The sequence below is a fragment of the Myxocyprinus asiaticus genome, chromosome 12, assembly GCF_019703515.2.
Source record: "Myxocyprinus asiaticus isolate MX2 ecotype Aquarium Trade chromosome 12, UBuf_Myxa_2, whole genome shotgun sequence".
NCBI classification, from domain to species: domain Eukaryota; kingdom Metazoa; phylum Chordata; class Actinopteri; order Cypriniformes; family Catostomidae; genus Myxocyprinus; species Myxocyprinus asiaticus.
This window is the reverse complement of record NC_059355.1, coordinates 3,109,196-3,133,286: the sequence shown is the minus strand read 5'-3', so window position 1 is coordinate 3,133,286 and position 24,091 is coordinate 3,109,196. Positions and strand designations below refer to the sequence as shown.

General features: G+C 39.9%; 2 protein-coding genes across 8 annotated transcripts in view; both read right to left on the bottom strand.

The window, feature by feature from the left end:
• LOC127449373 (disintegrin and metalloproteinase domain-containing protein 23-like) overlaps window positions 1-15,100 on the bottom strand; it is a 36,299-nt gene extending 21,199 nt beyond the window's left edge. For all 4 annotated transcript variants that reach the window (XR_007898725.1, XM_051712737.1, XM_051712736.1 and 1 more), the window contains exons 1-15: window positions 14,773-15,100; window positions 13,781-14,001; window positions 12,555-12,631; window positions 12,235-12,298; window positions 12,059-12,141; window positions 6,736-6,799; window positions 6,216-6,288; window positions 6,031-6,116; window positions 5,258-5,323; window positions 4,946-5,014; window positions 4,680-4,846; window positions 2,583-2,667; window positions 2,352-2,439; window positions 987-1,038; window positions 762-861 (exon numbers count right to left, since the gene is read on the bottom strand). Coding sequence is in view for 3 of the 4 variants with exons in the window: in XM_051712737.1 (XP_051568697.1) it covers window positions 762-861; window positions 987-1,038; window positions 2,352-2,439; window positions 2,583-2,667; window positions 4,680-4,846; window positions 4,946-5,014; window positions 5,258-5,323; window positions 6,031-6,116; window positions 6,216-6,288; window positions 6,736-6,799; window positions 12,059-12,141; window positions 12,235-12,298; window positions 12,555-12,631; window positions 13,781-14,001; window positions 14,773-14,851 (1,374 nt within the window). In the remaining variant the exon portion in view is untranslated. The remainder of the gene's footprint in view (window positions 1-761; window positions 862-986; window positions 1,039-2,351; window positions 2,440-2,582; window positions 2,668-4,679; window positions 4,847-4,945; window positions 5,015-5,257; window positions 5,324-6,030; window positions 6,117-6,215; window positions 6,289-6,735; window positions 6,800-12,058; window positions 12,142-12,234; window positions 12,299-12,554; window positions 12,632-13,780; window positions 14,002-14,772) is intronic.
• Window positions 15,101-17,218: 2,118 nt separating this feature from the next.
• Window positions 17,219-23,911, bottom strand: LOC127448848 (uncharacterized). Of its 4 annotated transcripts, none has more exons than XM_051711695.1 (7): window positions 23,501-23,911; window positions 22,890-22,968; window positions 22,631-22,675; window positions 22,461-22,494; window positions 22,174-22,270; window positions 20,117-20,244; window positions 17,219-19,939 (listed from the first exon to the last, which is right to left on the bottom strand). In XM_051711695.1, exons 3-7 carry the CDS (start codon window positions 22,665-22,667, stop codon window positions 17,476-17,478), a joined length of 2,760 nt encoding a protein of 919 aa, XP_051567655.1. In that variant the 5' UTR covers window positions 22,668-22,675; window positions 22,890-22,968; window positions 23,501-23,911; the 3' UTR covers window positions 17,219-17,475. The 4 variants fall into 4 exon arrangements, with proteins under 4 accessions (XP_051567655.1, XP_051567656.1, XP_051567657.1 ...); XM_051711696.1 differs by having other exon boundaries at window positions 22,894-22,968; XM_051711697.1 differs by lacking the exon at window positions 22,890-22,968.
• Between the last annotated feature and the right edge of the window lie 180 nt (window positions 23,912-24,091).

Genomic DNA, 24,091 nt, shown 5'->3' with positions numbered 1-24,091 from the left:
AAGCAAATTTATTTAGGTACAAAATGACATACCATGCATAACGGTGTATATCCAGTGTATAAATACCCATGATATGATTAGCACAACATTAGCCCTGAAGCACTAAGCTATGTGTTTTTTTCCAAAATGGTCACAATGGGGCAAAATGAACCAAAGGGTCTGGGGAAAGTTGAGCCACTGGTTTTTAATAAAACAAATTTGTCCTAACAACTACTGTTCTGTTTATAATGTTTGCAATTAAAGAGGACCTAAACGAGTGAGATCGTTTTTTTTTTTTTGTAGGTATTTACTGTAGGCTATCCTTTGATCTTCCATCATTTACATGCAATAACAAGTATGAGTGTTAAAGGAACCAAGAGTAAAGTAGGAGATCATAATTAATAAATAAATAGATTACAAATTATAGATACAAAATAAGAATTTTACTCAGTGTATCACTGAAAAAATTATATTGGTCAACTTACCCCCAGATTGCTCATCTTACCCACTGACCAGGAGCAACTTACCCCTAACCTGGGGCAAGTTGACCCAATGGATCACTTTATTTTAAAAGGCCATATGTTTGTGGATTTTCATTAGCTACATACATTTTTATTTTTATTTTATTTTTAAATATTTAGAGTTTGAAAGCTCCAGTTAAGCTCGTCTGTGGCCTTCAGAAAAATATTTACTTTTGTAAATAAAGATTTATTTTATTTTATTTTATTTTTTTAAATGAACTGTTCCTTGCAGGTAAAAGATCTTTGTTTGATACATCTTACCTTACTGGGTTTGTTGAACAGACATGAAGCACTCCCTCTTAAAAGGAAGTTTCTGTAGTCAGTGATGCTGCATTTAGAAAACCTGCGAGGGTGTTGTACACTACGAGGGAGAGCAAATAAACAGGGGAGAAATAAAGCTACGTAAATCAAGAAATCTGAGAAACTAAGAGCTAGCAGTGGGGAGAGCCTGTGGGATAGTGTGTGTTTGTGTGTGTTTAACGATACCCAGTGTCCTCCATTATACATCCCACCCATGAATCCATGCAGCCGCACTCCTCTGAGAGAACACAAGACACAGCGAGAGAGTCTGTAAATTCACTTTAAATAGCAACTTTTCTAAACTTTTACAGCGAGCAACTAAATAAACTAGTTTGGCTTTTTTGGAGGAAAACCAGTATTTGCAAGGCAGCAAAGTTTTAAGTAGGCTGACGCTTTAGGCTTTGGTTCTGTGTAAATGAAATGCCGCATCAAAGCCGCTTTGTCATTGTCAAAACTTACTGTGTGTCTTGTTTTAAGTCGGCTAGACACAAGAACCAACACATGCAAGTGGTCAAATAATATATGCATATACACATATTGCAATGATCTTTACTGTCAGTTACATTTTTAATGCTGAACATTCTATCAATATAAGTCAATGAGAGATTTTCACACTTTAATCTTCAATTTCTTAAAGGGATAGTTCACCCAAAAATGTAAATTCTCTCAATGCCATTCCAGATGTGTATGACTTACTTTCTTCTATTGAACACAGATTTTTGAGATTTTTAGAAGAATATCTCAGCTCTGTAGGTCCATACAAAGCAAGTGAATGGTGACCAGAACTTTGAAGCTCCAAAAAGCACATAAAGGCAGCATAAAAGTAATCCATACTACTCCAGGGATTTAATCAGTGTTTTCAAAAGCGTTTTAATAGGTGTGGGTGAGAAACAGATCAATATTTAAGTACTTTTTTTTATTTGTTCCACTTTCACTTTCTCATTCTTATTCTTTAGTTTTCTGGCGATTCGCATTCTTCATGCATATCGCCACCTACTGGTCAAAGATGGAGATTTATTGGAAAAAAGGACTTCAATATTGATCTGTTTGTTACCCACACCTATTATAACGCTTTTGAAGACACTGATTTAATCACTAGAGTCGTATGGATTACTTTTATGCTGCCTTTATGTGCTTTTTGGAGCTTCAAGGTTCTGGTCACCATTTACTTGTATTGTATGTACCTAGAGAACTGAGGTTTTCTTCTAATAACAAATGAGATATTCTCATTTTTCTTCTGCAGAAGAAAAAGTCTAAATACTAAATAATTAGATACTTTTTATTTTTGGGTGAACTATTCCTTTAAAAACTATAAACCATGCAAAAACTAAAAATAGATAGAACACCTAAGGCTGAAATTATCTACAAAACAAATTTTGTATGTAGTCGGTATGTTAAGCGGTTTGGGCTGAATTAATTTCAGAAATGAAATATTTAGGGTTAGAGGTTTAGGACAAACCCAAACCAAAATGTTTAAGGAACATCAGTACAAAGCTACCTTGCAATCACTATAATAAAGTTGTGTGACACAAGGAGATGAAACAAACTTACTCCTCCTGATCACAGGATCCCACTGGATACCCAGATTTTGTGCTAAGCTCTGAGAGAGAGAGGCAGCCATCGTCCATGTACTGCCAAACTGAAAGAGTGAACAGATACAGGGCAGCAAATGACACTCTAAGCTGTCTCTTCATTTGTCAAAATGAACTGCTGTTAAGTAAGGTTTTACTTTAAACTGATCCATCTCTTAAATCATAATGCATTATTTATGTCCAAGCTCACCTCATTGACACCGACTCCTCGTCCTTTGGAACATACACCACCAATATATGCAACACTGCTCCGACCATAATGAAATGTCACATTTCTGCAATAAGAAAGACATCTCTATCAGCATCAACTCTTACTTTAAATAACTGCATTCCAAAACAAGGACATTTAATCTAATTCTTGATACATTGCCATTTCTGCCAAAAATCTTCACTTTACTTCACATCACTTTTCACTTTACTGTACTGGTATTCAAATACAGTATATATATATATATATATATATATATATATATATATATATATATATATATATATATACAGCTCTGGAAAAAATTAAGAGATCACTGCACAATGATCAGTTTCTCTGGATTTATTACTTATAGGTATACGTTTGAGTAAAATGAACATTTTTGTTTTATTCTATAAAGTACTGACAACATTTCTCCCAAATTCCAAATAAAAATATTGTCATTTAGAGCATTTATTTGCAGAAAATGACAACTGGTCAAAATAACAACAAAGATGCCGTGTTTTCAGAATAATGCAAAGAAAACAAGTTCATATTCATTTTTAAACACAATACTAATGTTTTAACTTAGGTAGAGTTCAGAAATCAGTATTTGGTGGAATAACCCTGATTATCAATCACAGCTTTCATGCGTGTTGGCATGCGCTCTACCAGTCTTTCACATTGTGTGGCATGGAGCATTGTCCTGCTGGAAAAACCAATCCTCAGAGTTGGGGAACATTGTCAGAGCAGCAGGAAGCGAGTTTTCTTCCAGGATAACCTTGTATGTGGCTTGATTCATGTGTGATTCACAAAGACGAATCTGCCCAATTCCACCCCCAGACCATCACCGATCCTCCACCAAATTTCACAGACGGTGCAAGACACTGTGGCTTAAAGGCCTCTCCAGGTCTCCATCTAACCATTAGATGACCAGGTGGAGGATCAGTGATGATCTGGGGGTGCTTCAGTATTATTCGAGGTCTGAAAACACTGCATCTTTGTTGTTATTTTGACCAGTTGTCATTTTCTGCAAATAAATGCTCTAAATGACAATATTTTTATTTGCAATTTGGGAGAAATATTATTATTATTATTTTTTTTTTTATAAAACAGGGCTGGCTGTTATATACTGTATATATATCTGTTATATATATATATATCTTTACGCGGTCTTCTGCTGTAGTAGTAGTTGCAGTTAATCACATTTTTTCCCCATTCTGATGGTTGATGTGAACATTAACTGAAACTCCTGACCCATATCTGCATGATTTTATGCACTGCACTGCTGCCACACGATTGGCTGATTAGTGTACAGGTGTACCTACTAAAGTGAGTATACTATATATATACTGTACATACTGTGTATACAAGAAAAAAAATTAAGAGATCACTGCACAATGATCAGTTTCTCTGGATTTATTATTTATAGGTATGTGTTTGAGTAAAATGGACATTTTTGTTTTATTCTATAAAGTAAAATAATAATATTTTTTTATAAAAATATATAACGGAGTTGCATTACTGAATTTAGGAAATCTCAATAAATGCAGAAGGAAAATGTGTAAAGCATTATAAATACAACTTTAAAGACAAGCATTACATTTTGATTTCAATATAAGCTAAATTTAGTTAGAATTAGATTTTAATTTTTTATTGAATATAACCCATTCCAATGTAATGGGATGAATGGGGGCATGCAAATTGTCATTCCCAAGAACTACAGAGATAGAACAAAAAAAGTTAATGTTTCATTTTATAGATTCTTCTGGGACTAAGTTCAGGATCAGTCGTAAGACCCCACACAGCACATAAACGGCACCATATCCTGAGAAAGACCCACAAAAATTCAGAATTCTTTGGCATCACAGAACGCGAACCAACATTCACAATAACTGCTCTTTGTCTTGTCATTTAACACTCTTTTCCACAGCAACTTACACTTCACTACCTGCAGAAACAACCTTTCGGGAGGATGGTGATCACAGCACACAACTCTCCAGTTTCTCAGGACTGAACCGGCAACCTTTGTGCTATCATCTTACGTCCTTAAACACTAGGCTACCACTACCCTCATTAATTCAAGAGACTGCAACTCACGTGAAAAGATGCACAGCATCAGCATTTATGTTGATGTTTTGTTGTCGGTACTTTGAAAAATCTCTTAACATTTCCAGCGGCTTCACACTCAGCGGAATCCGATCCCTGTCCGTCCAAATCTCCACAGCGACCAGAACCACCCGCGTATTCAGCTGCTCCTTAAAAATCTAAAGGGAGTATTATTTGAAATTTAGGCTAAGAAAACAAGATTAAACAGTAAAAGATTAATTTGAGGGTATTTTGCAGCAATAAATACGCAGACATACAGCGTCTACCAGGTTAACCACAGATTTGGCCGCGTTCCGGGTATGCTTTTTACTCTTATGCCTTTTAAACTGTAAAACAAGAGGTCAGAATAGCAGCAGCAAGTGAACAGCAGCTTGTTTTTGGCTTCTGTATGTTTACGGTATTTCAACATTTGTTATTCAGTGCCCTCTAGTGGATAGTTTCTATGGTAAAATCATCAGAAATCAGAATTTCCATGTTTAATAAAAAAATGTTTATGAAAATGATTAAAAGATATTTTCAGACAAACTATTATGAGCTAAATGTCTGTAATATGTTGTGTATATACACACCGTGTTGTGGTCAGCGACAATCATTATTTCCAAATACTTCAATTCCTCAAAAATGTTACGTGGCATCTAAGCACACAGAAAGAAATTAAAAATAAAAACTACACATACAAGCAAAATACAACTCAGCAGAAGTAGCATTTGAATTAATGAACGTTACATTTATATAGCACTTTTCTGACACTACACTCAAAGCACTTTACACAGTGAACAGGGGACTCTCCTCAACCACCACCAGTGTGCAGCATCCACCTGGATGATGCGACAGCAGCCATAGTGCACCAGTACACTCACCAGCTATTGGTGGAGAGGAGAGAGAGTAGAGTGATAGAGCCAATTAAAGGATAGGGATTATTAGGAAGCCATGATTGAGAAGGGCCAATGGGGGGAATTTGGCTAGGACACCAAGGTTACACCCCTACTCTTTACAAGAAGTGTCCTGGGATTTTTAATAGCCACTGAGAGTCAAGACCTCAGTTTAACATCTCATCTGATCTGAAAGACAGTGCTTTTTACAGTATAGTGTCCCCATCGCTATACTGGGGCATTAGGGCCTACACAGTCCACAGAGTGAGCACCCCCTGCTGGCCTCCCTAATACCTCTTCCAGCAGCAACCTTAGTTTTCCCACAAGGTCTCCCATCCAGGTACTGACCAGGCTCAACCCTGCTTAGCTTCAGTGAGTAACCAGTCTTGAGCTACAGGGTGATATGCCTGCTGACATTTATAGATGCTTCCACAGAAACAGAGGAGCTAATGGAAAAGTCCTTTTCTTACAGCTCTTTTCCTTCTTCTCTTCAGCCAAGGCATACTAGCAAAAATCCTTTTCTCCTCTTCTTTTTCATCATCTGGGTCACCAGCAGCTGAGGGAAACAGACAGGAAGGTAACCATGGAGATGAGGGTTTGGACATTATCTTGCCACATATCTTTGGGACTGTCACGAAGACCCTGGCACACTTACCCCAGTCACCTGGGACAGAGGTCATATGGAGCGATGATGTGCGTCGTAAAGTGTGGGGTCGAGCCTCTGTTTCCTAAAAGGTTGACGTTTAATCCATGTACAGTGACATTCGCAAACTATTAGCTACTATGGCCTGTTTCACACCGCACACATAAGCAGCATGTTAGCTTTGCTCTGGATTTGCGCTGTGCCTTCACACTGACAACGTTACTGCAGCTCTATAATATGATTTCTGGGTTATTACATTGAGTATTTCCTTTTAACACGGTAAATTATAAAATGGTTGTCGTGGGTGAGCTGCTTGAAATCCATTTTGCATAAGAAGGGGAATCACATTTACCAAATTTCAAAATAATGCAAATTAAGAGCGTGGTGAGCAAGATGTAACCTGTTAGTATAGGCGGAAAAATAAATACGCACCACTTACGCGCTGCTTACGTGTGCTGTGTGAAACAGGCCTAAGTTGTGTGAAGAAGGAAACTGGAAAAATGATAAACTGCAATGCGTGTTGTAATCTTACCGCTGTGTGAGTCTGTTTCAGAGGTTCGATGATGTAGACAAAATTACCATCATCAAACATCCCACTGAAAGAGTGAACCACAGAAAGGGAGGGGGAGTTAGAGGATGGAAGGTCAATGGGGGATGTCAATCAAAACCAGATACAAGGATAAGGAATGATAAAACCACAATGAGCTAAATCACCTGTCAGTTAGGGGTGGGTGGTATGACCAAAATCTTATATCATGCTATATCACAAGTAATTTTATATTAATGTTACAATATTTATCACAATATAGATACTTTTGCAGTAAATTTTATGGAAAAAAGGTTTATGTTCAGTTACAAAATGGATAGTTTTGACTCTAAATTCTGATCGGATTAGCCATGTTCGAAGCTGTTATAAAATACCTATAAACCCATACCTGTGACTGCACATTCTGTATTAATGCACCAAGTTGCTATGTTGATGTTGGCTTGACAAAGCCTGGTCAGAAAGTTTAACCTCGTGCGACCCCACGTCCACATGTAGGGACATTGTATTTTGGCATTGCTACACACAACTGTGATGAAGAGGAGGGCGGGGCAGGGCCGTGACTACACATGCCCGGCCCCCAATTGGGCTAATCAGCCGAGGAGAGGGATAAATGCGGCGGAACACGGCAGTTCGGGAGAGAGAGAGCCACATGCAGCTGCCATGTGTGTGTTTATGTTGTGTGTCTTTTTGTTTAAGTTCTTATTAAATATTATTTTGACTGTTAAAAAAAAAAAAGAGGAGAGGGAAAGGGCAAGGCGGAGCGACAGTGAGAAAGAGGGAGGAGAGAGAAAAAAACCTGCTCGCCGGTTTCCCAGACACGCCATCGCCTGGTCCTCGATCACTCTTCCACCCTCTGCCGTACGACAGCTGCTCCTCCCCGGGCAGACCGGAGCGAGTCCGCCGACCCCTGGCGGATGGAACGGCCCTCCGCGTTTGGCGGCCGGTAGGGAACTCCTCCACCCCTGGCAGCGGCTCCACCGCTCCAGGCGGCCGGCAGCAAGCCCCTCCTCCCCTCGCGGACGGCAGCCATTCCTCCACGTCCAGGCTGTCGGCAGCAACTCCTCCGTCCCCTGGCGGATGGCCGCGGCTGCTCCTTTGGGTGGATGGCAGTGGCGAGGACTCCATGACTGCATATCCCTTGTCCTTTCCGGGTTTCGGCACCAATATAACATGGTTAAGGATGGGAAAGGAGGAGGCGGTAACCGGCTGAACAGTCAAAATAATATTTAATTAAACAAAAAGACACACAACACAAACACACACATGGCAGCTGCATGTGGCTCTCTCTCTCTTCCTAACTGCTGCGTTCCACAGCATTTATCCCTCTCCTCGGCTGATTAGCCCAATTGGGGGCCAGGCGTGCGTAGTCATGGCCCGGCCCCGCCCTCCTCCTCGTCACAACAATGCATCATTTAATTTAAACCAACTGAATACAGTTCACCAGAATCTACACTGTCATTTAAGGGTTAAACTTCTGGGGCACGTGTGTCACGTGACAACAGTGTGACGTTGATTTCCGTGAAGTGCTCAAACGGCGCAGCACCAACAAAAGTGCCTCTGGTAAGAAACCTCTTTACATTTTTTGACTGAAACCTATTGGGTTGTAAAGAGTAGCGTCTCTAGTTTCGTTTGATATGCCGCTTTAAAAAATCCACAAATGTTTCACACGTCAGCTCGCTGAAAAACATGGTGTCCACATATGTGGAAATTAGGACCGCGTTCCCTCAAAAGTTGAAAAAAAAAAAAAACATGTTATTTTGAATAATTTTCAACATTAACACATCTGTGGGTCATTTAGCTTCATTATAATATACATTTTGTTATATTTTATTTTGTTCTCACTGTACAATACGGTTCTGTTCATTAACATTAATAAATGCATTCATATATATTTACTGTGCGTTATCACACAGAATTAATGGGTTCATCCAAAAGCTGAAAAATGTTGCTTTCAGAGGCTTTATATGAAATTAGGATGAAAATAAGGTGCATTTCAAACTGTTCTGAGACCAGTGCAGACAGACAGCACACTGGAGGTTAAGTCATTCACTAAATAGGGATCAAGGGAGCATCCTATAGCTCTCTATGCAGTTAAGTGCATTCACTCCTAAAATCTGATCAAAAGTTCAGTTTCAGGCTGCAGATGATGTTTGGATCACTCAACATGTTTGACAGACATGAGACAATGATAATCAGTACATAGATTCAGAATTGTAAAGCAAAATGTTATTTTAACATGGTTTGCAGTGATTGGATGATGCTGGACATTACTTTGAATCAGAATTAATTATTCAGCTTTACAGAAAATGAGCTGTAATGTCTATAACATCTCAAAAACATGAATAATCAACACTCCTGGAAACATAAAATCTGATTTTCTATAGCTTGGTATTACTTAAAATTTCACAACTTAGTCCCTCTGTCACATATGTGGACATCCATTTTTAGGAAAACTATTTGCTCTAGAATTTATTATTATTATTTTTTTGCTTGTTTGTTAGGTGCTTCTAGTTACAAATCGAAAAGGGAAATGGAAAATGCACACAGCAGTGACACGGGGGTCTCAGGAGGTTAAACTAGTTTTAAAATGTTGAAGTTTGATGGATTAAACATTACAGTAAGACAAGCTGCCAGCTAGATATTCAGACAGACTGTCACATACAATAGTCAGATAAACCGTCAGATAGATAAATGTGCACATTCACGAGACTGCACGGGACCAACAGTTCACGCACCCTCCTCGTGAAAACTTGTTTTGTTTATCTAAAAACAGGTCCGCCACAGTGATAGTAACAACAGAACACAACACAGCTGCACACAAAACAGAGAACAGAACTTACTAAACATGTCTGAAGAATAGATGCAGTTCTGTGCCCAACCTTATTTATTTGACCGGAATACTCAATCAAACAGAGAGATAGAGGCGGCGGGAATGTCCGTCACCTCTTCTCCATTCTGAACCGGTGTGTATTCATGACAGACCTCCGACTGAAGAGAGCGATACCTCAGCAAAAACATTCAGTAGGTGAAACATTCTTGGCCAAAATCAATACGTTTTTAACCAGCTTGTGAGATGCTGGCTTCGATATGCTGTTATGATAAAGTTTCTGGACCGGTGCCAGTTCACAGCGGGCGGGGTTACCCAGCGCAAAGCCGAAAATAGAAACCCAGCGATCTACAGAATGTCCTGTCGCTTGTCACGGCTGGTTAGGACAAAAAGTCTGATTTAACATAGAAAATATACCTTTTATCGCGTGTAGTTTGCTGTCAGGTCTGGACGTGGTGTGACTGTGACTGCCTGTAGGCTCCTCTGTTTCTGTTTGATTTCTGAGTACTCCGTTTAAATAAAATAAGGCCGGCCAAAGAAGTGCATGATCAATTCTTCGACTACAAACTGTTCTGTTCTCTGATTTGTGTGCAGCTGTGCTGTGTTCCGTTTTCACTATCTGTGGGTCAGATGTAAAAGACTTACATTTTGATCTGTTTCTCACCCACACAAATTATGTTGCTTCTGAAGACATGGATTAAACCACTGGAGCATTATGGATTACTCCTATGTTTCCTTTATGTGATTTTTGGAGCTACAAATGTCTGATCACCATTCATTTGCATTGTATGGACCTACAGAGCTGAAATATTCTTCTAAAAATCTTTGTTAGTGTTTTGCTGAAGAAAGAAAGTCATACACATCTGGGATGGCATGAGGGTGAGTAAATGATGAGAGAATTTTCATTTTTAGGTGAACTATCCCTTTAATGTCTATTTTTTGATAATCCAGTGAATTACTTTGAAAGGTTCTTCATCTCATTAGATTATTTTCTCTTTTTACTTGGAAACTGAAGCAAAGATAAAGTTATTAATAACAAATGAATGATATGTCTGGCATAAGTGCAAAAAAAGCTTTACATTACATTACACTTTAGATAAACTTAAAACAGTAAAACTAATGTTATGAATTGCATAGTGCTGACTCTAAATTCTGATGGGATGAGCAACATTCGAAGCCGTTGCAAAATAGGCAGCATATGCACGCCTGTGACTGCGCATCTTTGAATTCTATATTACTGCAGCATTTAAGTTGCAAAACAATTACAATATGCTTTAAACTTCTTCCCAAGGGTGTAACCAGGAAATTACTTTTGGGTGGGCCTTAATAAAAATGGATGGGCCAAGTTTCCACCTAATTTTTTATTTCCTTACAGGAGCAATATGTAACATTGACATCAAGCGTTTAAAATGGGTACTGCAGTCCAAATTCAAAATATTGGAGAGAGTTGTCTCCCCCGCCCCCTCCTCCCCAGACTCGAAGCTCACATGGGTTGCCATGTTGAGGACACGCAACAGGAACGAGCAAACTGACAATGGCAAGCGACGAGCCTTAAGCTGTAAGTTGATCAGCTAATGTATACGTTTGCAATGCTTTTACTGTTTGCAAATTATAAACCAGCTCATGTGGATTTTTTTATATCTCTGTCAATGTTAGCTCGATGTATTGCTGGCTTCCATGGCTGCAGCACGCTGTGTTTGCCTGCTAACTTGTTTCAAATCTGGCAACCCAGTGGGCGGGATAACACAGGCCAAAACACAAACAGAAATTCCGGCCCGGAACGGACATTTCAAATTAGAATATACTGGCTGTAGCATTGTTTTCGGAGAAGCCAGTATTTCAATTTAGCATGTTTCCTAATTCTCTGATAACATATTATGATAATTATGAGAGCAGCACATTTAAACAGTTCTTCCACACATTCAGAAATCAGAATTCATGCATTTTTTAAAACATTTTTATAAATATATATTTGAAATCAAAGAATAATCTCTAATATTCTGGGTGGGCCTGGGTCTAATTTGGGTGGGCTTGGCCCACCCCTGGCTTCACCACTGGTTCTTCCTCGTCTTGACTTTTCTGGGTCCCGCTCTATATTTTCAAATACTCCATTTTCTTTCGTCACTTTTATGTGTAAATAACACAAAGCCGTCTTGTCTACTGATAGCTGAAGAAATATCTACCTCAGTATAAACACACTAAAATATTTCTAGCGCTGCACGATATATGGCGTTATCCTGCCCAGCCCTACTGACAGAAACAAGAAAACTACAGCCATGCTTTTACAAGCTAACAAACGTGTCTGCTTTTTCCCTTGGCTGCATTCTGTGACTCTCAACCACACACTAACATGGTGGCACTCAAATCTTTTCATGTGTACCAACTGCCATCTGGCCTCACAGTGGGTCTCCAGGTTGGACTTTCTCTCTTGCTCTCTCATTATCTCACACACACAAGAACAATACATAAAAGGTTTCTTACTGAAGCCCATTGCAGGTGGATAGAGCTACATGGGACTCCTCTTTTCCTCTCACATGGCCATGGTAGTAGCAGTGTTCCCCACCCTAAACAAATGCACATCCATCAATGTTGTAGTAAAACACCACATTCTTATTTGCTCTATTTTCAGGGGTCTGTTCGATACTAGTGAGACTTACCCTGGAGAGAATGGTCTTATCTTTCTCATAGTGTATCTCCATGTAATCTGAAGACAACAGATCACTAAAATAAAAGGGTGAGATTATTCAAAGGGGCAATCTCTTAATAATTATCCATTGAATCAAGCACTACAATCTCACAACAATAAGGCTACTGCATTAAATCCCATGCACCTCTGTGCACTGAAAAAACACTCTCTTCTGTATCAACTGATCAAGTTGTGGGACCTCCAGACCTGTAGATCAGCATCTACATCAACTTAACAATGATCATTGTCTTTGTTATATCCTCTCTCTCTCTCTCTCTCTCTCTCACTTACTTGTTCAAAGTAAGGTCCAAAGTGAATGTGGTGCCAAAGGCTTCCAGCTGGAAACTTGCTTGGGCCAGGTGGACTTCCTGCAGTCAAGGGAGATAAACAGGGGCTCACACACATGTCAGACATACAGTATGTTGGTATATAAATCAAGTCTCCAAAGCTGGATTTGTTAAATGTGCTTCTCAGAAAATCAGACACATTAACGGGATGGTTCACCCAAAAATGAAAATTCTCTCATCATTTACTCATCATTTATGGCTTTCTTTCTTCTGCAGAACACAAATGAAGATTTTTAGAAGAATATTTCAGCTCTGTAGCTCCACACAATGCAAGTGAATGGTGACCAGAACTTTGAAGGTCCAAAAAGCATATAACGGCATAAAAAGTAATCCAACTCCAGTGGTTAAATCAACGTCTTCATAATGTCCTTTCTTACTATAAATCTCCACTTTCAGATTCATCTTCTTTTATTTTTTGCGATTCGCATTCTTCGCGAATATCACCACCTACTGGTCGGGGCTGGTCAAAGTTGGAGATTTATAGTAAAAAAGGACTTAAACTTGGTCTGTTTCTCACCCACATCTATCATATCGCTTCTGAAGATATGGATTAAACCACTGGAGTCGTATGGATTATTTTTATGCTGCCTTTATGTGCTTCTTAGAGCTTCAAAGTTCTGGTCACCATTCACTTGCATTGTATGGACCAACACAGCTGAGATATTCTTCTAAAAATCTTTGTGTTCTCCAGAAGAAAGAATGCGATGGCATGAGAGTGAGTAAATGATGGGAGAATTTTCATTTTTGGGTGAACTGTCCCTTTAAGTCACATTCCCAATTAGCAAACCTCTGTAAGTGCATCTATAGATTGAACATCTGCTCTAAACTCTAGAGCAACACACAAACATACATTACTCAGCTGTGCTGTTTTATGGCAAAAAATACTGCATTGGCAGAACAAAGTAAGGTGCGTGTGTGTGCACAAAGCGATCCCGTCTGTTTGGTTCAGATAGTCCCTGTTGAGGGGAGTGAAAAATTGTTCTTTTGCAAAAAGTGCGTTAGATTTGCGAGGGAGGGGGTAACACACCTGGATCAGCTGTGAGCACTGGGCGTAATGCACCATTCTCAGCAGCTATTTATATTCTCCTGCAAGGCCCACAACACTGCACATTTTGAATCCCCCTTATCTAAAACATGCGCACGCACCTGAGTGACATCACCGCGACTCACCTGTCCATCGTCGGCTTGGTTCCGCGCCCGAGTGTCCAGATCATGAGACGCGCTCTCCAACTCCTCATTTAAGTAGTAGATGAGCCGCGAGGGATAAGTGATCGTGACCTCGTGCTCACCCGATGCTCGCGTGAAATTGTCCGGCGCAGTTGCTGTCGCTCCTCTCGGGGTCTCAGACACGTGCGTATCCCTGAGATCCTCATACTGCACGGAGTTGGAAACTGCAGGGTTGGGAAAAATATTTACTGCTTTATGGTCTCCGTCTCAGAGAGGAATCCCGTCAATTATATATGAACGTGTGCCAGTAGTTGCAGCCCTGTGATGCTGCAGAGAGAGAGAGAGAGAGAGAGAGAGAGAGCGCACGCAACGAAACTGCGCACAGATTCCCTTATGCAGATAGCAGTATATGGAACCGAGGTACCACAGGGGATTGGCAAGTCGATCACCAAGTTAAAACACTGAAATCTGAACCCACATTTAAGACTGATGAGAGGGCGACACATGCTATGTAATAGCAACAGAGAAATAAAAGACAATCCTTCTTTATTTTTTTACTTTATCATCAGCTATATCTTGAAAAATGATATCTGAATTGTAAATGCATTAGACGCCCATCATGTGAGCTCATAATAATCTATTTTCATGGTAATCGAATTAAGATTCAGCGCGCGCCATAGTGAGTCCGGATGCTGGGTGACCACCTTAAACCATCTTCCCAATACCGTACTAATGGTGCTGTCAGGTCATAGAGAGGCCTTCTAAAGCTTTTATCCCCCTCTGCATTTACTGACACATTTAAACGACTGTAAACACAGTGATCAGTCAAAACCTATATGACACTCTATCCATAAATAGAACAGAGAAGCAAAAGGCGCTGGGAAAACACCTTGCAATAATAATGTACCTCTACCGTATCCAATAAAGACGTTGTATTAGACAAATGGAAAATCAAGCAGTCAAAATTGGTTCCTCAAGGTGAGCATGATACATACCCGTTGAGGTTGAGGCGATTGAAGACAGCACGGAAATACACATGCAAGCGGGCAGACACAGATGGAATATCAGACGCATGATTCATATTTGAAGACTAAATAAAACGGCATTAGCGCGTTAATTTACAGGTCCATTTTCGGGAGATCGATGAATGCTGGATTTTTTTTTTTTTGGCGTATCCCGCGGGAAAAGAGGGAAATCCTTCATGCAGCATCGGAGACTGAGGGTGGGTAACACGGTTGGGATGCTGAGGGGTGGGGAGGACTGGGAAGAAGGCGAAGGGGTGGCATCACGGGTGGCCAAGCAGCTCACATCGCGAGGAAAGCCAGTGCGCTTGCGCAGTGCATCTCCGCTTCTGCGTCAACCATCCTCACTTTATACACACTCATGCTTACCTAAGTATCTAACGGGAACTTAGCACTGTCTTCAATTGTTATTAAATTAAGAAAGCCAGAATTACTATATACTATCTCAAACCTTACAATAAAATTTTTTGCTATTGTTTGCTAATGTAAAAAAAAAAAAAAAAAAAAAAAAAAAAAAAAAACATACATAAGTTAATTTTCGTTTTTTTGTGTGTGCCAAAAGTACAGCTGTGTTAGAATCCCATAGGCACAGACTCGTTGAATCTTGAATTAAGTGTTATTTTTGGGTGAGGTATTGATTTATTTTTTAATCACCATTTGCATAAACCGAAAAAGGACAGTTGATGAAATGCAATACTTATATTTGCGTGTACTTCTAACCACTTTCGTGGAACATCAGCCCAAACTTTGTGAACACCACATTTTAGTTAACATTTATGGCTATTCCATGATTGAAGGGATGGTTCACCCAAAAATAACAATTCTCTCATCATTTACTCACCCTCATGATATCCCAGATGTGTATGACTTTCTTTATTCTGCAGAACACAAATGAAGATTTTTAGAAGAATATTTCAGCTCTGTGGGTCCTTACAATGCAAGTGAATGGTGATCAGACCTTTATAGCTCCAGAAATCACATAAAGGAAACATAATCCTTATGAAAAAAGTAATCCTTACGACTCCAGTGTTTAAATCCATGACTTTCGAAGCGACATGATAGGAGTGGGTGAAAAAAAGAACTATATTTAAGTAATTTTTTACTCAAAATCTCCACTTTAACTTTCACATGTGAAAGCGAAACTAAGCAGGCACTTAAGTGACTAAGATGTAAAAGTGGAGACTGATAGTAAAAAAGGACTTAAATATTGATCTGTTTCTCACCCACACCTATCATATCACTTCTAAAGATATGGATTTAACCACTGGAGTCATAGGGATTACTTTTATGTTTCCTTTATGTGATTTTTGGAGCGTCAAAGGTCTGGTCACCATTCACTTGCATTGTAAGGACCTACAGAGCTGAGATACTCTTCTAAAAATCTTCATTTGGGTTCTGCAGAATAAAGAAAGTCATACACATCTGGGATGGCATGAGGGTGAGTAAACAATGAGAGAATTTTCCTTTTTGGGCGAACTATTCCTTTAATTCCCTGGCATTCTAAAGAATTGTCTGCTTCCAACTTTGTGGTAACAGGTCTTGGCTCTTGGCTTACAACTATTAGGAAAAGTGTTAGCTGTGGTAACATATGCACAGAAAACTAAGTTTATCTCTGCAGTGAAAGCAAACAATAATTAATGTCTTAACGTCTACTGTTTCCTGTTTGCCTATTCCCTCTCATTTTTCCCCCCACACTTATTTTACTTTAGTAGTCTCAGGGAGGTGTCTGTGTAATGCTGACTTAAGCATTATATTTGCTTGTGCTAGTATTAATATTTTGAAGACATTAGGTGCTTTCCAAACCACACACTTCTACTCTATTCTACATCATTTTGTAGTGCAAGTGGTGCGAGTAGTATGTTAACACTGAAAAAGCAACAAAGAGTACTCGGATGGAGCATATCTTCAACCGTCAAAACGGAGTGTAGAATGTTGGAAACGTCATGCACTTGCGGCTTGCTGTATGTAGCGGAAGGGGTGGAGTTACCTGGCTACGTTGCTGGTCTAACAAAACAATTGTAAATAATGGACAATATAGCAAATTGTGAAACTTAGTTGAAGAGAGCACCTTACAAATGTAAGTTGAATGCTTTACCATCACCCCACAACTGTGTGAATATGTTATTTGAGATACAAGTGTTGAACTGAGGTTGGCTAACGTGCTAAAGCTAGCAGCAACACATCGCATGCGTTTGGAACGTCACTTCCTTCAGCTGTTAAACGGCGTATGCGTCCGTGTTGTGTAAAACCATTAAGTGTTCCATTTGGGACGTTAGTACACGTAGAAAATTAAATGGCTGAGTGCATAGTGTTTTGTTTAAGTGCATAGTATATAGTGCCTCATTTGGGACACAGCTAATTAGAGTGTTAAACCCAATGAAAGAAAAACATGCTCTAAAGATACTTATGAAAGACAGACTACATACTAAACAACTTATTAAATATTCATTATAAATTTAATTTACAGCAATCAAAATCAACCTTTGAGAAAAATACCTATTATAAACTTAAAAAATATACTCATTACCATTTGTAATATGACCCACAAATGAACATAAACTAAAATAAAAACTGAACTTCAACTAGAAACAGTCAGCTGAAATTCAAATGTGCAAACCTATACAGCATTTGAAGAACAGAAGACAGCTTATGCTCATGGCTGGTGTCTGATAACGTTCAGTCTGCTATATGTACAGTTGTGTTCCTTCCCCTCACTCTTTTCTGCTGACTGGCACTGAGCATTGTATGTATTTTGTCCGAAGAGGGTGTAATGACAGGCTGAATCACCAGTTTAGAGGAAGATGATGATCTAAGTGAGGCCCTAGCAGGGCTCTTGTTTCTGGGAGATGTTCTACATTCTGCAGATATGCGGGGGCAAACTGTGCGCTGGAGAGTGCCCTGCGATTTTGCTTTGGGCTGTGGTTTGGTGGACTTTCTCTTGGACTTGTAAGGGGGTTCTGGTGGTCTCTTTGCTGGTGTCAAAGGTCCAGCCTTCCGTGAGCTACGTCTGATTGGTGTATGGTCAACTTGTGTTTGTTTGTGGTGCTCCTCTTGTTCCGACCCTCCAACCATATAGGAACTTCCAGGGCAAGCACGAGGAAGTGTTTTAGAAGGGTCATCCATGTGGGAGGCAGATGGTTTGAGGTGTCCCAGAAGGAAACAACTGTTACTCGAGATAGAGGAGCAGTTGAACAAGGCTCTATGGCTACTAGACAAAGAAGAACCAGGCTCAGAGGGGCCACCGCTCTCTAGACAAGAGCCTGGGGTGGAGGTACACAGATCAACCATGCTGCTCCTGCCACGACCCTTCCGAGAACCTCTTGATGACTGCCCTTGCCTCAGGCCATGCCTCTCTTTGTTAATATCTGGGCTAAGGCTACGGAATAACTGTCGGACGTGTGAAAGAGATTTGGAAATGGTGAGTGAAGGCATCCCTTTTGGTGGGCTCTTCAAGATCCTGTTGGTCAACGGGTCATAGTACTTAAGAGGTGTCTTTTTGTACTTGTACTTTAGGGCAACATTGCTGTCACATGACTTCCGCTTCCTTCTTGCTTTCTTAGCAGGGGTGGGCTTGGAAATTCCTTGACCCCCATCTGGGGAAGAAAGCACATAGACCACAGTTTTGGGCTGTAAAGGACTCATAATCTTGCCGTAAGAAGCAGGAAGCTTCAATGCACAAAGTCTGGTCTTCATGTCAGGGGTCCTTTCAGGGCTAAGACATTGCTGGGGCTCTTGGCTGTGTGGCAAGGGGAAAGGTTCTTGTGTTGATTTCGGGCGCACCACAGGACAGCTTAGCGGGATGGTTTGTGTACCATGGCTTACCTTTACCACTTGGCAACGTGATGCTAGTCTGTACAATTTTTGCCTTGTTCTCCTCAACAAAACAGCTGGAAGTTTTGGGTCTTCTTCATTGTGTTCCATCAGAGGAAGAATGTCCACAGGCTCCCATCCTGTAGTATCTGTTTTCGCTTTTTTGTCCTGGTTCCTGTTCTTTCTCCTTTTCTTACCGTGTTTTCCAAATCTAGCCAAGGAGTCACTATCAAAATAGCAACGGAACCGACCATGTTGGAACTCTCTCACTATGGAGTCTATCTTCATGTCATCTTCAAACATCACCTGTGTCCATGTTTTTCCAACAAAGGACTGTGGTATGTGGGGAAGATCGGGAAATACCTCCTCAGCGCCATTCTCCTTGGTTCCCTCAGGCTCTGTTTCCATACTCACTGTAACAGTGTTCAGAGCTGTGTCCAGCTGAGTCTGGTATCCTTGGTCTTCAAGATTTATGTGCACTTCCAGTAACTCAGCTAAATTCTTCTCCTCACCCTTTGCTTTTCCCAAAGCCATCTGTATTGCATTGTCCCATTCTTCACTGCCTTTGGATTCGCTCATAGACTGAGTACACAGAATAAAGCTGCCATCGTCGCCTTGCTGGTCGACTTTGAGACTGTGGCCATAACAGTGCTTTTCAACAACCTCCTCTATCACATCTTGAATTTGATCAGATAGATGACTGAAAGTTTGTTCATTATGGGGGCTTTTCCAAGGTGGCAATGCTGAAGTCCACACAGTGGATTCCTCAGCCACTGATCGAAAGGTTGCAGGCTGGTCCTTTGAGGTAATATACTCCAGATCTGGTGGTGCTCGGGAAGCTGCAATGGAGTCACTCCCCTCTTTATCCCTATTGGTTTTTCTGTGTGCTTTTCTGTGTTCAATGTCTCCTGCCTTGGTGACTGGAGGACCCCCTGAAGCACAGGAATCGCCAGAGGCGTGTGTCTGTGAACTTTCTCTCTGAATGGGTAATGTAATTTGTGATGTATGTGGTTTGTCATTGGCAGAGCCGCCACTAGTCCTGTGCAAAAATCCTTGTGTCGGGGAATACTTTTCAGGGGGAGGTGGTTCAGGCACCATTTTCCCTATTTGGGAAGTAGTTTGTACGTGTATATTTCCAGTATGGTCAGTTGTCACTGCTGGAGTTGAGGCTGCAATTTGCAGCATTTGACAGGAGTCTTCATCAGAGGTGGGCATCTCCTCACGTGTCCCAACAGAGACACCGTCATCATCTGATCCACAGTACACCTCAGACAGCTCCTCTTTTGGGACAGGTGGGGTGGCGAGAGAAGGTAGATCAGCATGGGTAGGCCTACAGAGAAACAGAAGTATAAAATTAAAAACCGTCAAAGACTGAAATTATTATTTTTTCATAAAAATGAAATGCTCCCGTTACATACAATTTCTAATATGTTACGCAAACATGTTAGTCAACAAGGCTAAATAAGAGGAATTTGATATGCAGTGCAGGGGGTACATCCAGGCATACCGTGTGTCACTGTAGTGATGGGGATGATGTTGGAGCACATCCTGGAGAAATCTTTCTAACAAACTTCCAGAAGATACATTAGCCCGAGCAGCTCGCACCACTTCTCTGTGTTGGGCACTCAAGATGTGCTACAGAATTCAACAACAATTGCTTACAGTTACAATAACCTAAATAAAAAGACATAATAAAGATAATTCTAAATACTTTCGATCATCATCAAAATGAACATGACAGTAGAATCTTGAAGCCATAGAATCCACTGAAATTTACATATACTTTAAAGTGTATTATACAGTTGAAGTCAGAAGTTTACACACACCTTAGCCAAATACATTTAAACTCACAATTCCTGACATTTAATCGTAGAAATCATTCTCTGTCTTAGATCAGTTAGGATCACTACTTTATTTTAAGAATGTGAAATGTCAGAATAATAGTAGAGAGAATGATTTATTTCAGCTTTTATTTCTTTCATCACATTCCCAGTGGGTTAGAAGTTTGATACACTTTGTTAGTATTTGGCAGCATTGCCTTTAAATTGTTTAATTTAGGTCAAACGTTTTGGGTAGCTTTCCACAAGCTTCTCACAATAAGTTGCTGGAATTTTGGCCCATTCCTCCAGACAGAACTGGTGTAACTGAGTCAGGTTTGTAGGCCTCCTTGCTTGCACACGCTTTTTCAGTTCTACCCACAAATTTTCTATCGGATTGAGGTCAGGGCTTTGTGATGGCTACTCCAATACCTTAACTTTGTTGTCCTTAAGCCATTTTGCCACAACTTTGGAGGTATGCTTGGTGTTATTGTCCATTTGGAAGACCCATTTGCGACCGAGCTTTCTTCATGGCTGATGTCTGAGATGTTGCTTCAATATATCCACATAATTTTCCTTCCTCATGATGCCACCTATTTTGTGAAAAGCACCAGTCCCTCCTGCAGCAAAGCACCCCCACAACATGATGCTACCACCCCCATGCTTCACGGTTGGGATGGTGTTCTTCGGCTTGCAAGCCTCACCCTTTTTCCTCCAAACATAACAATGGTCATTATGGCCAAACAGTTCAATTTTTGTTTCATCAGACCAGAGGACATTTCTCCAGAAAGTAAGATCTTTGTCCCCATGTGCACTTGCAAACTGTAGTCTGGCTTTTTTATGGCGGTTTTGGAGCAGTGGCTTCTTCCTTGCTGAGCAGCCTTTCAGGTTATGTCAATATAGGACTTGTTTTTCTGTGGATATAGATACTTGTCTACCGATTTCCTCCAGCATCTTCACAAGGTCCTTTGCTGTTGTTCTGGGATTGATTTGCACTTTTCGCACCAAACTATGTTCCTCTCTAGGAGACAGAATGTGTCTCCTTCCTGAGCGGTATGATGGCTGTGTGGTCCCATGGTGTTTATACTTCCGTACTATTGTTTGTACAGATGAACATGGTACCTTCAGGCGTTTGGAAATTGCTCCCAAGGATGAATCAGACTTGTGGAGGCCCACAGTTTTTTTTTTCTGAAGTCTTGGCTGATTTCTTTTGATTTTCCTTTGCTGTCAAGCACAGAGGCACTGAGTTTGAAGGTAGGCCTTAAAATACATCCACAGGTACATCTCCAATTCAGTACACCTCCTATCAGAAGCTAATTGGCTAAAGGCTTGAAATAATTTTCTGGAATTTTCCAAGCTGCTTAAAGGCACAGTTAACTTGGTGTATGTAAACTTCTGACCCACTGGAATTGTGATATAGTCAATTAAAAGTGAAACAATCTGTCTGTAAACAATTGTTGGAAATATTACTTATGTCATGCACAGAGCAGATGTCCTAAACAACTTGCCAAAACTATAGTTTGATAATATTAAATCTGTTAAGTGGTTAAAAAAATGAGTTTTAATGACTTCAACCTAAGTGTATGTAAACTTCTGACTTCAACTGTACATCTGCTTGTGGTTTGTTTCTAATGTAGCCAGTGCTTTGTCATTTATAAAGGAAACTACTAGTACAAGTTTAAACCAAACCTCAAGTAATTATAAAGTAATGAATCATATACTGTAAGAATCTCAGATAGTTATCCACCTGTTCCACACTGTTGTACAGAAGTTGACAGCAGCTGCAGTAACCCTGTCTTTGGGAGCTAGAAGGACCAGCAACAGGCTCTTCCCCTCTACTAGTCCTTTGGATAAAAAATAAATGTAAATAAAATTAGACTGTGAATGTAACCAATATACCTTTGTCAAAGTAGTATTAGATCTCAGATTCAATTACTACTGCACATAAAGGCATGGCTAGTGGATTGTGGCAAATGCTGAATTTATTTTCAGTTTGGGGAGTTGGTCAGTTATTGCCAGCATATGATAACTCACCTGCCAGCCATATCAGCTGGACGCCTCTCTGCATCTACAACACATGTAAATGTAACATTCTCATGTGTCCAATCAAAATCTCACAATATCATGGTGTGTGCTCACAAACAGAATCTTTGCTAAATAAAATAATAAATAAATAAATGAGATGTTTATTTTAAAAGCCTTACTTTTAGCAGATGATTGAGGTCCCTCCTCCAAGGGCATTGTACTGTCTGAAAAATAAAATCACAGAGAGTGACAGCATATTGTTTTGTTATTGTTTTTTCTTTTTCTTGTAGTTGTAACATTTAATTGCCAGCAAATACTGCTTCACTTTGACTTGATTCTACTTGAGTGGGAGAGAGTATAAATCTGAGTACATTTAAAAGGAGTACAAAATGCATAGTCAATACCAGCTAAGTAAATAAATAGCCTATTTGCACTCACCTACATGGAGGACAGGATGGCTTGACTAAAGTTCACCGCATTATGTGTACAGCCACGTGTAATAAGTTATATGTTGCATCTAAAGATAAAGGATACATACATTTAAATCAGAATACTACGCATATAATGTCTCTTATTCATGCACTTTGCTAATACAATAGTTATTATTAGATATAATCCGAAATAATAAATTGAGTACGAAATATGCATCTGTTTTGCAAATAACCCTATGAATACTGACAACTCCAGCATGGTTGGAATATTACATCAGTTACAGCTTTATAACGTCGTAATAACATGCAATGAACTCTGTTCTTTAATAGCCAGCTTTAACTACTCATGCTGCTCCCAAGAGTCAGTGCCGGTAAGTTAAAAAGCGTGTTCGAATACTGCCAGACAAACCCTTCTACACTTACAATGCAATAAAAAAAATAAGATTTTTAACCACCGTTTCAGACTGCACGTGCCGTTTAAGGGCGCGGAAACGGTGATTTAAGCTAACAAGCTATGCTAGTTCACTTAGCATGTCAACGTGGACAGGACAATGACACGGTAAACGTGCACTTGACTATAAACTAGGAAATCTATAAATACCACAAGCATGTTTTCACCTGGTAGTATACGTTATTCCACTTTAGATCGCATCGGTATCCGTATTTTGCTCAAATCTGTCTGAGTGACGTCACGTGAGAGCAAAGCGCGGGAACCCAACCCTCCTCATCAATAAAAGTCTGAGGCAAATTTTATTCATTGAGGCTGCTTCAATAAAGTTTCAGACTAAACTCTAATGATAAACGCATTACAAATGTGGCAAACCTCACCCAATGTTCCCAGATTTGACCAATAACTTTCCAATTGTTTCCTAAAACTGGATCGGAATTGTCATTTTTAATCATTTTATGGGGAGTGCACTCATGAGCAGCAACTTCTAGCCGATTTAAGTTTAGAATAGCATTTAACATAACTAATATTCACCTTAGGCATTTCAATTACTTTTCCAGGCCAGGAAATCTGAATATTGCTTTAAGTTTTCAATGTCAATTTCATGCATATATTAAAAAAAAAAAATTAAAAAAAAAAAAAAAAAAAAAAACCACAGAGAGCTCGCAATTCACCAAATAACATCCCAAAGGCCAGTCAAAATCCTTAAGGTTATACTTTAGAATGGTATTAACTGTTAAAACCACTTGAAAAACCAACAG